Raw genomic sequence first — 13,571 nt, 5'->3', positions numbered from 1 at the left:
ACCACAGGGGCACATGGAGCATCCCATGAGCCAAAGGTGGGCTCACCAGAGGGCAAATGAGATGAGGAACCAAGGAGTGAATCTGATCTGATAAGGGGTTGGGCATCTCCTTCCTAGCTCTTCACCAGGTGGAGACCGTCGGTGTTGAGGATTGTCTGCTCCATGCATGATCGGGTTTGCTGTGGGGCCTTGAGGGCAACCTAGAGCACATGGGTTGAGTTGACTTTATCCTTGTGCTGTGGCCCAAGGCACACGGCCCAGGGTGGTTCTGGTCATTCCCCACACCCAGTTTCCTCCTGAGATGTCCACAGGGCCCCCACCCCCACCCCCCAGGGCAGGGGAGCCGGTTGACCCCCAGGGGTCCTGGGTGCAGACATCCAGAAAGCATTTGCAGGTTGGTGATTGCTGAGAGGGGAAAAGCCCTATCAGGTGGAGGTGCCGAGTAGCTCCTGTCCGCCGGCCAGCCCTCGGCTTTGTGTCGGCATTATGGCCTCTGTGGGGCCTGCGCTCAGATCTGTCTGGGGCTACCTGACAATCCAGCCACAAGAAACGTAACAGTGCTGTTAAGTGAACATGTGTTTGTTAATTGGGCATCTACTTGGATTTGAATGTGGTAGCTTGGATACACGGAGGGACTGTATTAGTCAAAGTGAGCTGGGCTCTGTGCCGTAACAGCTCCAGACTGTAAACTGTGTCCCCACCTGGATCAGCGGGTGCTCTGCTCCGGGCCGCCCTTAACTCAGACCGAGGCCTCATGACGCTGGCTCTGTTTCCATAATCAGCAGGGTGGAGGCTAGGATGTCTGTCAGCTTGGGCTGCTCTAACAGTACCACAGCCCAGGGGGCCTAGACATAGACATTCATTTTCCAAGGTTGTGAAGGCAGGAAGTCCCGGGTCAGGGTGCCAGCATGGTGGAGTTCTGATGGTGGCCCCCTTCCTGCCTTTTGGATGGTGATTTTCAGAGCTGGTTGTTGGGCTTGCTCCTGCCTGTCCTGCCCCTCCTTCCAGGCTGGACTGCCTGGGGGGCCCTCACGCACTTGTTCCCTGAAGCCCATGCTGCTTCCACGATGGTTTTATCAATGGAGTTCCTGCTGCCTCTTACCACTTGGTTGTGGGAATTCACCGCGTTGTTAGCATTATTTTTTAAACAAAATTTACCATTTTAACCATTTTTAGGTACACAGATGAATGGCATTAAGTACATTCACATTGTTGTGCAACCATCACCACCATCTGTCTCCAGGACATTTTCATCTTCCTAAGCTGAAATGTCATCCTGTGAAACACTAACCACCCCGCCATCCCCCACCCCCCCATTTCCTGGCTCCTGCACTTCCACTTTCTGTGAATGTGACTCCTCTAGGTAGTGCATGTGAGTGGAACCGTGCAGTATTTGTCCTTTTGTGACTTATTTCATTCAGCATAATGTTCTTAAGGTCCATCCATGTTGTACCATGTGTCAGCATTTCTTCCTTTTTAAGGTAGAATCATAATCCATTGTGGATATATTTCATTTTGTTAATCCCTTCATCCACTGAGATGGACATTTGGGTGGTTGCTGTGAACGTGGGTGTGCAGGTGAAACCCCACTCTTCATTCCTTTGAGTATATACCCGGAAGTGAAATTCCTAGATCATGTGATGAACTGTTTTTAATGTTTGAGGAGCTGCTATGCCATTTCCTGCAGTGGTTGCACCACTTTACATTCCCCCCAGAAGTGCACACGAGTTGGTGTCTCACCCCCTCATCAACACTTGTTATTTTCTGTTTTTTGGGTAGTAGCCATTCTAGTGGATGTGCAGTGATCTCATTGTGATTTGAATTGCCTTTTCCCTGATGATTAGTGATGTGGCCATCTTGTGTGCTTTTTGGCCACGTCTGTGTTTTCTTAGAGAAATGTCTATTCATGTCCTTTGCCCATTTTTGAATCAGGTGGTTTTCTGTTGAGTTTTAGGAGTTCTTTATGTATTGTGGATACTAACCCTTTATCAGATATGTGATTTACAGTTATTTCCTAGCCTTCAGTGAGTTGCTTTTTTACTCTTTATTTGGTTGATAATGTCCTTTGATGCACAAAAGGTTTGTTTCGTTTTGTTGTAAGATTTTATTTTTGAGTAATCTCTACACCCAACATGGGGCTCAAATTCACCACCCAGAGATCAAGAGTCCCATGTGCCACTGACTGAGCCAGCAGAGCGGCCCCCCTCCCCCCCCCCTTTTTTTAAGATTTTGATGCATAAAAGATTTTAAGATTTTATTTATTTGAGAGAGAGCGCACCAACGGGGGAGGGGCAGAGGGAGAGGGAGAAGCAGACTCCCCGATGTGCAGGGAGCCCAATGCAGGGCTCAATCCCAGGGCCCCAGGACCATGACCTGAGCCGAAGGCAGACGCTCACCCGAATGAGCCATCCAGGTGCCCCTGTACAAAAGATTTTAATTTTGATATAGTCCAATTTGTCAGTTTTGTTTGTCACTTATGCTTTCAGTGTCGTAGACAAGAAATCATCACTAAATCCAGTGTCTGGAAGCTTACCCTATGGTTTTTTTTTTTTAGTAGCTTTGTAATTTGAGGTCTTACATTTAGGTGTGATTCATTTTTTTTTCTTAAATTTTATTTATTTGAGAGTGAGAGTGAGCGAGAGAGAGAGCACGAGTGGCAGGGGGTGGGGGGTGGGGCAGAGGCAGAGGGAGAAGCAGACTGCCCGCTGAGCAGGGAGCCTGACATGGGACTCGATCCCAGGACCCTGAGATCATGACCTGAGCCGAAGGCAGATGCTTAACTGACTGAGCCACCCAGGCGCCCCGGTGTGATTCATTTTTAGTTAAGTTTTGTGTGTGGGATAGGGCAGGTAGGGGTCCACCTTCATTCTTTTTTGCATGTGGATATCCAGTGTTCCCAGCACCATTGTTTGAAAAGACTGTCCTCTCCCTATTGAATGGTCTTGGCATCCTTGTTGGAAATCATCAGACCACACATGTGAGGGTTTCTAGGTTCTCCATTCTACCCCATCGGTCTGTATAACTGCCCTTATGCCAGTACCACATTGATTTTGTTACTGTAGCTTTGTAGTAGATTTTAAAATCAGGAAATGTGAGACCTGAAAATCTTATCCAAGACTGTTTTGGCTCTTTGGCCTCCCTTGAGTTTCTATATGAATTTTAGGATGGATTTTTTTTTTTTTTTTTTGCAAAAAACATCATTGGGATTTTTGGTAGGGATTGCAGTGAATCTGTAGATCACTTTGGACGGTAATGACATCGTAACAAGTTTAAGTCTTCCAACATATGAACATGGATATCTTTCTAATTTTGAGATCTTTAATTTCTTTCAGCAGTATTCTGTAGTTCTTAATGTAGAACTCTTTAGCCTTGGTTAAGTTAATTCCTAAGTATTTTTTTCTTTCTGATGCTATTGTAAATGGAATTTTCTTAATTTCCTTTCCAGATGGTTCATTATTACCATATGGAAAAACAAATGGTTTTTTGTTTTTAAGATCTTATTAGAGAGCGAGAGAGAGCATGCATGCACACAAGCAGAAGGAGCTGTAGAGGGAGAGGGAAAAGCAGACTCCCTGCTGATCAGGGAGCCCAATATGGGGCTCAATCCCAGGACCTAGAGATCATGACCTGAGCCAAACGCAGACGCTTAACTGACTGAGCTACCCAGATGCCCCAAAACACAAATGATTTTTGTGTGTTAATTTTGTGTCCTGCAAATTTGCTGAATTTGTTTATTAGTTTTATTTTTTACTCACAACCCTGAGATCAAGAGCCAGACACTTAACTGACTGAACGACCCAGGCACCCCTAGTTATTAGTTTTAACTTTTGAGGGGAATCTTTAGGGTTTACTACATATAAGAATATATCATCTTCAAACAGATAATTTTACTTCTTCCCTGCCAATTTGGATCCCTTTTATTTCTTTTTCTTGCCTAATTGCTCTGGCTACGACTTCCACTACTGTGTTGAATAGAAGTGGATGAGAGTGGGCATCCTTGACTTGTTCCTTATCTCAGAGGAAAAGCTCTCAGTCTTTCACCACTGATAATATATTTGCTGTGGGTTGTTCATAAATGACCTTTAGAACGTTAAGGAAATTTTCCTCCATCTCTAGTTTATTGTTTGCACCAAGAAAGGGTGTTGAACGTCGCAACTGCCATTTTCTGCATCAATTGAGATGATCATGTGGTTTGGCTTTCATTCTATTAACGTGGTGCATCACGTTGATTAATTTTCCTGTAAGCATCATCCTTGAGTCCAGGGCTTGCCTTTTTTTTTTTTTTTTTTTATGAAGTTTGCTATGTTTCAGTAATTTCAGGCTCACAGGAAAGTTGCAAGAACAGCATGGAGCTTCCCCCACCATGGTGTGACTCCTCTCACTGGGCACATTTGCCATGTCACTGTGGGCTCCACCTCGGACCTGATGTTTTCCGGGACTCCCTCCAAAGTCCCCCATCTCGTTCAGTTGCCATGTCTGCTTGGGCTCCTCTGGGCTGTGACAGTTTTCACATGTCTCTTGTTTTTGATGATCCTGGCAGTTTTGAGGAGTGCGGGTCAGGTGTTACAGAGATTGTCCTTCTGATGTTTTTCTCACAGTTAGACTGAGATTGTGGGTTTTGGGAGAAGACCCCAGAGATGAGGTGCCTTCTGGTCACGTCCTGACAGGGGACACGTGACGTCTGTACAACATCACAGGGATGTTGACCTGGTTAAGGTGGTGCCGCCAGGTTTCTCCATGGTAAAGTTACTGGTTTCCCCTTTTCCTCATTTCTTTGGAAGCCCATTGGTAAGTCCAGCCATCCCTCAATAGGGATCCTGGCCCCCTTGGTCTGCTGGCATGCTGGCATGTGTGTGTTCTGCTGGGAGGCCGCGCCCCTCCTGAGACTGAGCACAGGCCTGTGGTAGAGGGTACGGGCCAGCAATCCTCTTAATGGACTCAACATCCCAGTCTTCGCTGCCACCCCTTCAGGTTCTGGAGGGCATCTCCAAGAGGCGAGCTCATGGGTGGGGCCAGCTAGGCTGCCTTATCCCTGGGTCTGGCCCTGTCCTGCAGGTGGGTGGTTCCTGGTGACCGGTGGGGCCCAGGGTCTGAAAGCCTGGGGCTGGGAGACCCTTTTTCCCCTGCAGGTAAGCCCTCTGCGTGCCCTGCATCAGTGTTCTCTTTCCCTGCCAGGCCATGGCGTATGCCTCCGAGGATGGGTTCCTCACTGAGGCCATGATGGATGCCCGGGTCCAGGATGCCATCCAGCAGCACCAGCAGAAGATGCAGTGGCTGAAGGCTGAGGGAGCCAGGCCTAAGGGTGACCAGCCCCTGCCCCCAAGTACACAGGCTGAGTGAGCTGGGCCTGGATACCCAGGGGGCACACTGGCCAGCTGGCCCTGCCAGGAAGAAGCGCCAAGATGCCCCCTTCCCCCAGTGATGGGCCTACGCAGCTGCCCACCTCAGCATTTTTAAATATTCCTCGGGTCAGGGCCAGCACAGCATTAAAGGCCTCTGCTTGGGAGCCGCTGCAGGTGTAGCGTCTTTGTGGGAGGGCTGGTTCCTCTGTACCCTGGGCTTTTCCCTTCAGGCTGTGGTGCTTGCTGGGTGGTCCAGACTGGGGCCGTCACCTGACCCCCAGGACACTGCTGGGAGATGTGGGTCTCCAAGCCAGGCCCAGTGCTGGGGGGGAAGCGCTGTCCCCATGTGCAGGGACAGTGGTCCAGCTGGTACTGCCAGTTAGGTGCTGGCTAAGCTCTTGTGGCCGCCTGCTGCATCTGTGTCCAGAGCGGGGCTGGGCATGGGTAGGGGCCTGACCTTGCCCAGTCTCACCCAGCGAGCGAGGGCTGAGCAGAGCAGGCCCCTGTGCTGCTGGGTGGGAGCTGCTTCCCCCCGGAACTAGGGAGAGGGAGATGCCCTGCATACGTCTGACTGTGATACACCCAGAGGGTAAGAACTAGTTGCCAGCGACCGGTGGTGGTGCCTGAAGGGCCAGAGGCCCACTGGCCAGGAATGTCCAGTGCTGGGGGCGCTGTCCTAGCCCACAGGATCTGTGGCCCTCCATCCATTGGAGTTGGGGTCTTTTTATCCAGAATCCAATAAAAACTTGACAGGATACCTCACAATGTGTGTATCTCATGGCTGATTCAAGGGGCAGGGGCTTGAAAGGGTCACAGGTTCAGAGATGAAAGAAGAGGCAGAGACTGGAGCTTTCTGGAGAATTTACTGACCAGCAGGGGTGGGGGTCACAGTGAGGCGCCCGACCGGGGATGCCCTGGGCAGGGTGGCCACACTTGCCGCAGTGGGGCTTGGGGGCCTTATTGCTGCTAGGCCGGGGCCTCCACCAGACCCCTGCCCCCCGCCCCCCACCCCCTTTGCGGCCCGCGGACGCACACGCCCCATGCACATGCTCCCGTGTGCAGACGTGGGCGCGGCTGGGCGCCGGCCCCTTCCCTGCCAAGACCCTCTCCCGGCCTTGCTTCCCTACGCCAGAACTGGTCCCGAGAAGCAGCCGGGCGCACAGGAAATAACCGGGTTTAAGTAACAGACATGGTCTCAGCCCAGGTGCGGGTGAGACTACAGTGCGCGGGGGCGAGCAGGTGGTCCCGGCCGCCGGCACAGGTGCCCAAGTCCCCCGCCCGCCCTCGCTCAGGGCCCGCCGCCCTGATCCCCGCGCCCTTTCCGGCCCGGGAGGCCGGGGTCCTCCCCGCAGGCCGGCGGCCTGCCCCGCCCCGACCCCCTTTATAAAAAGAAGAGGAGACAGCACCTTCCGCTGGACACGCCCGGCGGCCGCGGGCGCCCTGGCCCGGCGCGGCCGTCCAGTCCCGTGTGCGTGGGCGCGTTGGCCGAAGGCCCCGCGAGTCTTGCGCGCGGCTCACAGGTGCCGCGGGCTCGGGTGGCCGTTGTGGTAGAGTTTCTGCTTCACGTGCACCATGTTGCCGGCCGCCTCCTCGAAGGGTCTGTGCGGCCGCCGGCCCAGCTCCCGCAGGCTGCAAAGCTTGGGCAGCCAGGTCCACGAGCCGTCTGCGGGGCGGGGGCGCGGTCAGGACGAGGTCAGGGCGGAGGCGTGGGCGGCGCGCGGTGGGTGGGGGGCGCGGCCAAGGAAGGGCGTGGGCGGGTCGGTGTTGGAGGCGTGGTCGAGCGGAGGCACGGCGTGGGAGGGGGCGTGGTGAGAAGCGACGGGCGTGGCCTTGGTGGGGCGTGGCCACGGCGGGAACGTGACCCGGTGGGGGCGTGACCTAAAGGGTTGCGGTGGGGCGGGTGGGCGAGGCGTGGCACCGCGGGGGCGTGGCGATAAGGGCGTGGCCTGGGAGGGAACGCGGCGATCCCTGGTGGGGGCGTGGCGTGGCGAGGGGGCGTGGCCTTGGAGGGGTGGTCCGGGAGGGCGCGGTGGGGGCGTGGCGCCGGGGCGTGGCCAGGGAGGGCCCGGCGGGGCGGGGCCCGGGGCGGGTGGGACGCGGTGGGGTAGGGTGGGACGCAAGGGCCGGGCCGCGCGCCCCCCGCCGCCCTCACTCACCGTAGCGCCGGCCGGCCCTCCAGGCGCGCACAGCGCAGTGCAGGACGCCGTCCATCCACACCAGGAACCAGCTGATGCAGAAGCCGAGCAGCAGCCCCAACATGAGGTCGATCTCCTGCTTGGTGACGTTGTCTGTCACGAAGTAGTTCTCGGAGGCGTCCACCACCGACTGGTCCCCGTCGTAAGGGATCACGTAGTGGATGTGGTGCCTGGGGGCGGCAGGGCGGGCTGGCACCTCTCCCGTGGGGCGGGCAGCGACCCCGGCGGTAAGCGGCACCCGTTCGCCCTGCTGGCCTTAGAGCAGCCCTTGTGCGGAGCTGAGGTCAGGAAGGGGCCCGCCCACCGGGCAAGAGGCTGCCCAGAGGGGGTAGTGTGCGCTGTCAGCGGTCAGAGTGAAGCCTGCCCACGTATCACCCTCCTCCGTCCTCTGCCCCGGGGCTCAGAGGCAACCGTGCCGGGTCACGGCAACAGTGCAGGTGAACAAGCTTCCAGGGCGAAGGCCCGGGGCGGGATGTCCCCATCCAGTCGCAGGTTCACAGCCTCCCCTCCCACACGCCCTCTCATCCTCCTCCCTGCTACCAAATGCCAAGTGGGTCAGCCCTGCCCTGGGCCTCTGGTCTTCCTTCTGCTCCTTCATCCTTTGCAGGCACCTCCCCTTCCTCTGTTCTCTGGGCTGGAGGTCCAGCGGGCTGTCCAGTGTCCATCTCACGCCCCCTCTCCTGCCCATGTCCCCACAGAGGTGCATGTCCATGGCCGGCGCTGCGGCTCCCGGGATGCTCCAGCTGCCCCAGGTTCCCTGGACTCCCATGTGTTGCCTCCCCCACCAAGGCCTGTGCGGTGTTTCTCAGCCTCCCTTCCCCCCACTCTCCAGGCTTGCCTCTGAGGAACTTTGAACTCTCCCCACATGCTTCCCTCCAGTTTCAGGCCTTTCTGGATTCCCTCCTCCAGCAAGCCCTCCTGGGCCTGGGTGGGGTGGCCCTACTCAGGAGATCAGCACCCAGGACAACAGACTCTGGGTCTGTCCCCACTCCCGACCCCCTCTTTGGCCTGCAGGAGAGCCCAGGAGAGGGACCGTGGGGTCCACCCTTCGCCCCTGTCATCCTCCTGCCTGGCAGTGCAGGGGCCTCTCTCGAGCCCTCCTGCCCACGGGGCCAGCTCTCATGGTTCCCCTCCTCCCCGAGCCCCTTTGCTGGTCTTTCCAACTCTAGCCCCAATCCCCTGAAGTCCCCGGCCGCACACACTCCCCCCACCCTCCCCGTCTGCTCTGAGCTCTAGCGCCTGTGTGGCGTCTCCATGTGGGATCTACAGACACCTCAAACTCATACCTAAAAATAGCTCCTCCCTCCCCAAACCTGCTTCTCCCCATCTTCCCCTCAGTTAGATGCTGGCACCTCCGCCTGGTGTTCAGCTGAGATAGGTCCCTACCCCCACGCCCCAACCTCGCAACTGGCCATGTTCCACACTCCCCCACAGGGACCGTCTCAAATACGGAAACCCCACTACTCCTCCCTGATTCCCTGCTGTTCCTTCCCTACCGATGTCCCTGCACCAGCGGGGTCCACACAGCGTCTTCCTCCCAGTAGGAGCCCAGCAGGGATGGCGGCAGGCAGGCCTCTCCTCACACCCCTCCTGCTCCTTCTGGGAACTCTGGAGGCCATCCTGCTCAGCATGTCCAGAGTGTGACCAGTCCCAGTGGTGGGGCCTTGGCTACAGCCCCACGGCTCGGAGTCAGTAGCGAGGACGGCCTGATACGTGGCAGCCATGCTTACTGATCAGTTTGTCAGTAGCCACTGTCAGTCACCAATAAGTGGTGGAAAACTATTAATCACCACCCAGAATGAGCAGCAGCTGTGGGTTCCCCAGGAGCGGACGCCATTCGTGACCCATTCAAGGTCCCCATCACCGGGGGCGCACAAGGCCAGGCAGGCCGCACAGGGGCCGCTAACACAGAGCATCACTGTCCCCTCCCGCTTTACCCAGCCTTCTGGGCCGAGGACCCCTGACAGGGCCTTCCTCAGGACTGCTGCTTCCTGCCCCTGGACACACAGCTGGTCAAGGTAGGGAACTTGAAGGTCAGGCTGCCAAAGAAGCCAGAAACGTGCCTGGTGCTCTGCAAGCAGGGTGAGGCCAGGGCCCCAACCGCCCCCGGCGGCTCAGGACCTCCAGGGGGTCAGAGGTCACAACCTGTGCCCCCGTCCCTGGCCTGGCGCCTGCAGCTCCTCGCGGCCCTCACGCTCGCTCCTCCTTCTCCAAGTCAGGCCCCTGGTCTCAAACGTGCACACGGACTTTCATGACGTGTACATACGCGGGTCTTGCCTGGGCCACGCATGCTGCATGTGCCTACCTGAGGTCCGAAGCATGTTGTGTATACACGCCGGCCGCATGCACAAGACGTGGCGTGTATACCATGGACTCAGGTCCCCGAGCTCCACGTGTGTGCGTGTGCATGCTTCCCAGGCACGAGCGCGGCGTGTCGCATGCGGATGCACATGCACTCAGCCCGGCACCCAGCCGTCCCCACCATAACGCACACCCCGCCTGCCGGCACGCACACTAGGAGCCTTCATCTACACACGTGTCCCCTGCGTGAAGTTCTCCGCATGGCAGGCCGGACGCGTACACGTGTGCGGGCCCCACACGGCGCATGCACACACGGACAGAGCCGCACTTCCTGTGCAGCACTGTTCTCTGCAGACACGCTCGCCGTGCCCACGCGGAGCACACTCGTCGCCGTATGCTGTCTGGGTGCTATGCGTGCACTGTGCATACACATGTATGTTGTCGGTGTGTAAGAATACGTTGTACACTGAATCCACGTATCCTGTGTGAAGTGATGTGGACACACGCACCCAGAAGCTCTACGTCTGCAGCAGGGGCGGCTCTCTGGGTTTTCTGCGTCCCCAGACGCGCTAAGCTGCGCACACAGGACTGGCTTCAGCCGGCACCCAGCGCGCGAGCGTCCTAGCTGAGTCCGCACGGACTCTGGATGCTATGGATGACGCGTCCACGCATCCCGGGCAAATACACGTTGGAAACACCCCCTGTCTGCCCAGATGGGTCCTTGGTGTGAGGTCACAGGCACATACATGCTGGTCACGACACAACAGCCCACACACATGTAAAATGTGCCTCCGGGAGAGTCTCGGGACCACCCCGGTTTAACCTGCTCATAGCCGTGGCTGACCCAGGTGGCCATGGGGCTGACCTTGTGCCCTTCCTTAGTCTGGGGCTCTGTGCACCATGAACGAACACAGGGATCTCTGGGAAAGAGTGCACCCCCCACCCCCACCCCAGCAAACTCTTCCGATGGTCCTTGGGACAGCACATGCGAGGGCCATTACACTCCCTCCCTACCTTCCCTAACGTCTGGGTTCTGCTTCCATACGCTGCTCGGTAGCCATGGCACGTAACTGTCCTGTCTCTCTTACACCCCCCCCCCCCCACAGTGTGTGCACACGTGTCCCTGGGGCAGAAATACAGGACAGGGTTGAGGAACACAGCTTCCGGGCTCGGCCTGCAGTCCCTCACTAGCTGTGTGACCTTGGGCAAGTCTCTATCCACCCAAGCGTCTCTGCTTTCTCTTGGTGCCAGCATGAGGGCTTCCCGTGGAGATGCCGGGCATGCGAATGCATGTGCGCTGTGTGTACGCACATGGATATGCACAGACAGTACACACATGCGCGTCTCATGAGAACATGTTTATTTTGTACATGGACGTACAAACATGCATGGCCAGGAAGACTCCGTCACTACACGTGCACAGAATGGGGGCGTTCACACAGTGGATGTAGGGGGCCTGGGTTCTCCCACGGCTCTCTGAATGACCTTGAGCAAGCCACACCCAGCTTTGCCTCAGTTCCTCCTCTGTGCAATGACAGGGCTGGACCAGATGCCCCTCGAGGCAGGCTCTGCCCACCTTGACCTTCTGCATTTCCCTGTACCTGGCTTGCAGGAAAGTTCATGAACGTTAGTGCAGGGCCCAGGGAGGACGGTGTACTCTGTGGGCACAGCCGTGCACAGGATCCCTCCTGACACACAGGGCTGGGCTGTGGCTCTCCTGGCCTCCAGGCCCTGGACCAGGAGGCCTGGGGCCCATTCTGCCCATCACCCTGGCACAGGCCCTTTCTCTAAAGGCATTTTGGGAGGGGGTCCTAACTACTCAGGCATGCTCCCCCTCCTGGAACCCGATTGGCCAATCCCCAGGTGCCCAGCGGAGGCTGGGCAGTCCTTCCCCCACGGGCCTAGCGCAGTCCTGCAGCCAGGCCTGCTTGGGGCTTGCCTGCGCCCCAGTGGGCCCCGCCGCCGCACATGTGTGATCACGCGTGTGCCCCACCGGGCGCGGACTTACCGGCCACAGTTGCAGTGGCAGACGCGGTCCTCGCCCCGCAGGTGCGGGAGGATGTAGTTGTGGAATCGGTCCAGCAGTGCGTTCATGTCCATCAAGCACGCGATGGCCTGGAAGAGCCCATGACCGGTCAGCGCCGAGAAGCGGGCCTGGCCGGGGCCCCGGGGCGTGGGGTGGGGTGTGGGGGGCGGCGCGCTGGGGGTGGGGGAGCGCAGCCCTGGGATAGGGGTGCCCGGGGCAACCCCAGAATCGGGGAGCTCAGGGCAGTCGAGATGGGAAGCGCAGGCCAAGGATGGGGAGCTCGGCGCTGCCGGGAGACGGGGAGCGCAGCCCGGGGATGGGGAGCGCAGCCCGGGGATGGGGAACGCGGGGCAGCCCGGGATGGGAAACGCAGGCCGGGGATGGGGAGCGCAGGCCGGGGATGGGGAGCGCAGGCCGCGCGGGCCGGTAAACAAGGCGCGGGAGGTGGGGGAGGCGGCGCGCGGGCGCGGGAGGCGGGCGCGGGCGCACGGGAAGCCCCTCCGCTCACCATCACGATCGACGCCCCCAGAATCATGAAGATCATGGTGTTCGCGCTCATGGACATCGGGCGGGGCCGGGCCGGGCCGGAGCGCCGCCCCCCGGCCCCGGCGCCCCCCCGGCCCCGGCCCGATGCTGGGCCCCCGCCGCCTCCGCAGAGGTCAGCCCGCCAAGCACCCGCCGGGGAGGAGGCACGGGGCGGGGCGGGCAGAGGACGCCGCCGCTCCCGGGGTCGCTCGGCCGCCGGGCCGCCGCGCTCGCCGCGCCAGTGCGCTCCGCTCCGCCCTCGGCCTCCTCCCTCCGCGCGCTCGGCGCCGCTCCGGCCTCCGCTGCCTGCCCGCCCTCCGCGCCCGCCTCCCGGGAGGGGCCGCGCCGCCCGCCCGCGGGCCCCGCCCCGCGCCGCGTTGCCGGCCGGACCCCTCCCCGGGGGCCGCAGGGCGGGCTCTCGTCCCCATCGGGCCCGGCCCGGCCCTGGTTCAGCCTGCCAAGCGCCCCTGGACCCTGGGGCCACGTCCAGACCAGACCGAGCGGTCCAGGAGAGGGCACTGGGGTTCGTCCCTAGACCCTCCTCCTGGGCCTCGGGGCCGCCGGCACGTTGGTTGGCACCCGGCTTCCTCCAGCAAGTGCCTGCCTTTAGCGGAGGGCCCTGCAGGGCCGCTGGGGAGCTGCCAGGGAGGTCACTCCAAAGCCATGGCCACATGGCCCAGCAAAAAAACAAAGGATGCCCCACAGTGGTGGCAAGGCCAGCCTCAGTCCCAACTTCCCTTAGGGGTCAGCTCCAGGCACCGGGACTGGGCAGCCTGGAAGCCCAGGCCAGTGTCCATGGTTCTCAGCAGGCTACCCCATGATCCTGGGAGCCTGGGGAAAAGTCCCTGAGCCAAGCTGTCATCCACAGCCCCAAGACAGCACTGCCACGCGGGAGTCCCCGACACTTCCCCACAGGGACCTGAGGTTTTCCACAGCTAGGGGTCAGGAGGGGTCGTGGGGAAGTAAGACTCCTTGGGGGACAACGATCTCAGCCCCAGGAGAAGGTGCCACAGGGAGAAGGGTTCCGTTCTTCCAGCAGTCCCCGTGGGCAGCAGGACCTCAGGATCCTGCTAGGAAGTTGGGCTGCCCCACAGGCCCTGGTGCCCCCATCCCCCAACCTCAGAAGGCCCAGGGGTCCCTCCAGAGGGACCTGTGGCAGTTGGGCAGGAGCAAGCCAGCTGG

General features: G+C 59.0%; 2 protein-coding genes across 7 annotated transcripts in view; one reads left to right on the top strand and one right to left on the bottom strand.

The window, feature by feature from the left end:
- The window catches only part of LOC123860169 (ATPase family AAA domain-containing protein 3), a 32,877-nt gene extending 26,770 nt beyond the window's left edge, over positions 1-6,107 (top strand). For 4 of the 5 annotated variants that reach the window (XM_064590114.1, XM_064590113.1, XM_064590116.1 and 1 more), the window contains one exon: positions 5,176-6,107. In XM_064590114.1, coding sequence (XP_064446184.1) covers positions 5,176-5,340 — 165 coding nt within the window. In that variant the 3' untranslated portion in view covers positions 5,341-6,107. Of the gene's footprint in view, positions 1-4,598; positions 5,155-5,175 lie in introns of those variants that run through there. The other variant, XM_064590115.1, reaches the window with a different exon arrangement.
- A 111-nt stretch (positions 6,108-6,218) lies between these two features.
- Positions 6,219-13,482, bottom strand: TMEM240 (transmembrane protein 240). Of its 2 annotated transcripts, XM_045898919.3 has the most exons (4): positions 12,373-13,482; positions 11,847-11,953; positions 7,499-7,707; positions 6,219-7,005 (listed from the first exon to the last, which is right to left on the bottom strand). In XM_045898919.3, the coding sequence occupies exons 1-4, from the start codon at positions 13,060-13,062 to the stop codon at positions 6,857-6,859; spliced, it is 1,155 nt and encodes a 384-aa protein (XP_045754875.2). In that variant the 5' UTR covers positions 13,063-13,482; the 3' UTR covers positions 6,219-6,856. The 2 variants fall into 2 exon arrangements, with proteins under 2 accessions (XP_045754875.2, XP_064446187.1); XM_064590117.1 differs by lacking the exons at positions 6,219-7,005; positions 7,499-7,707 and adding an exon at positions 9,629-11,439.
- Positions 13,483-13,571: the final 89 nt, after the last annotated feature.

Source organism: Mirounga angustirostris, unplaced genomic scaffold (genome assembly GCF_029215605.1).
Source record: "Mirounga angustirostris isolate CCGP_5_RB_7025 unplaced genomic scaffold, mMirAng1.0.hap1 SCAF_4, whole genome shotgun sequence".
In the NCBI taxonomy this organism is placed as follows: domain Eukaryota; kingdom Metazoa; phylum Chordata; class Mammalia; order Carnivora; family Phocidae; genus Mirounga; species Mirounga angustirostris.
Note: the sequence above shows the minus strand (reverse complement) of the source record. Positions and strands in the feature narration are given on the sequence as shown.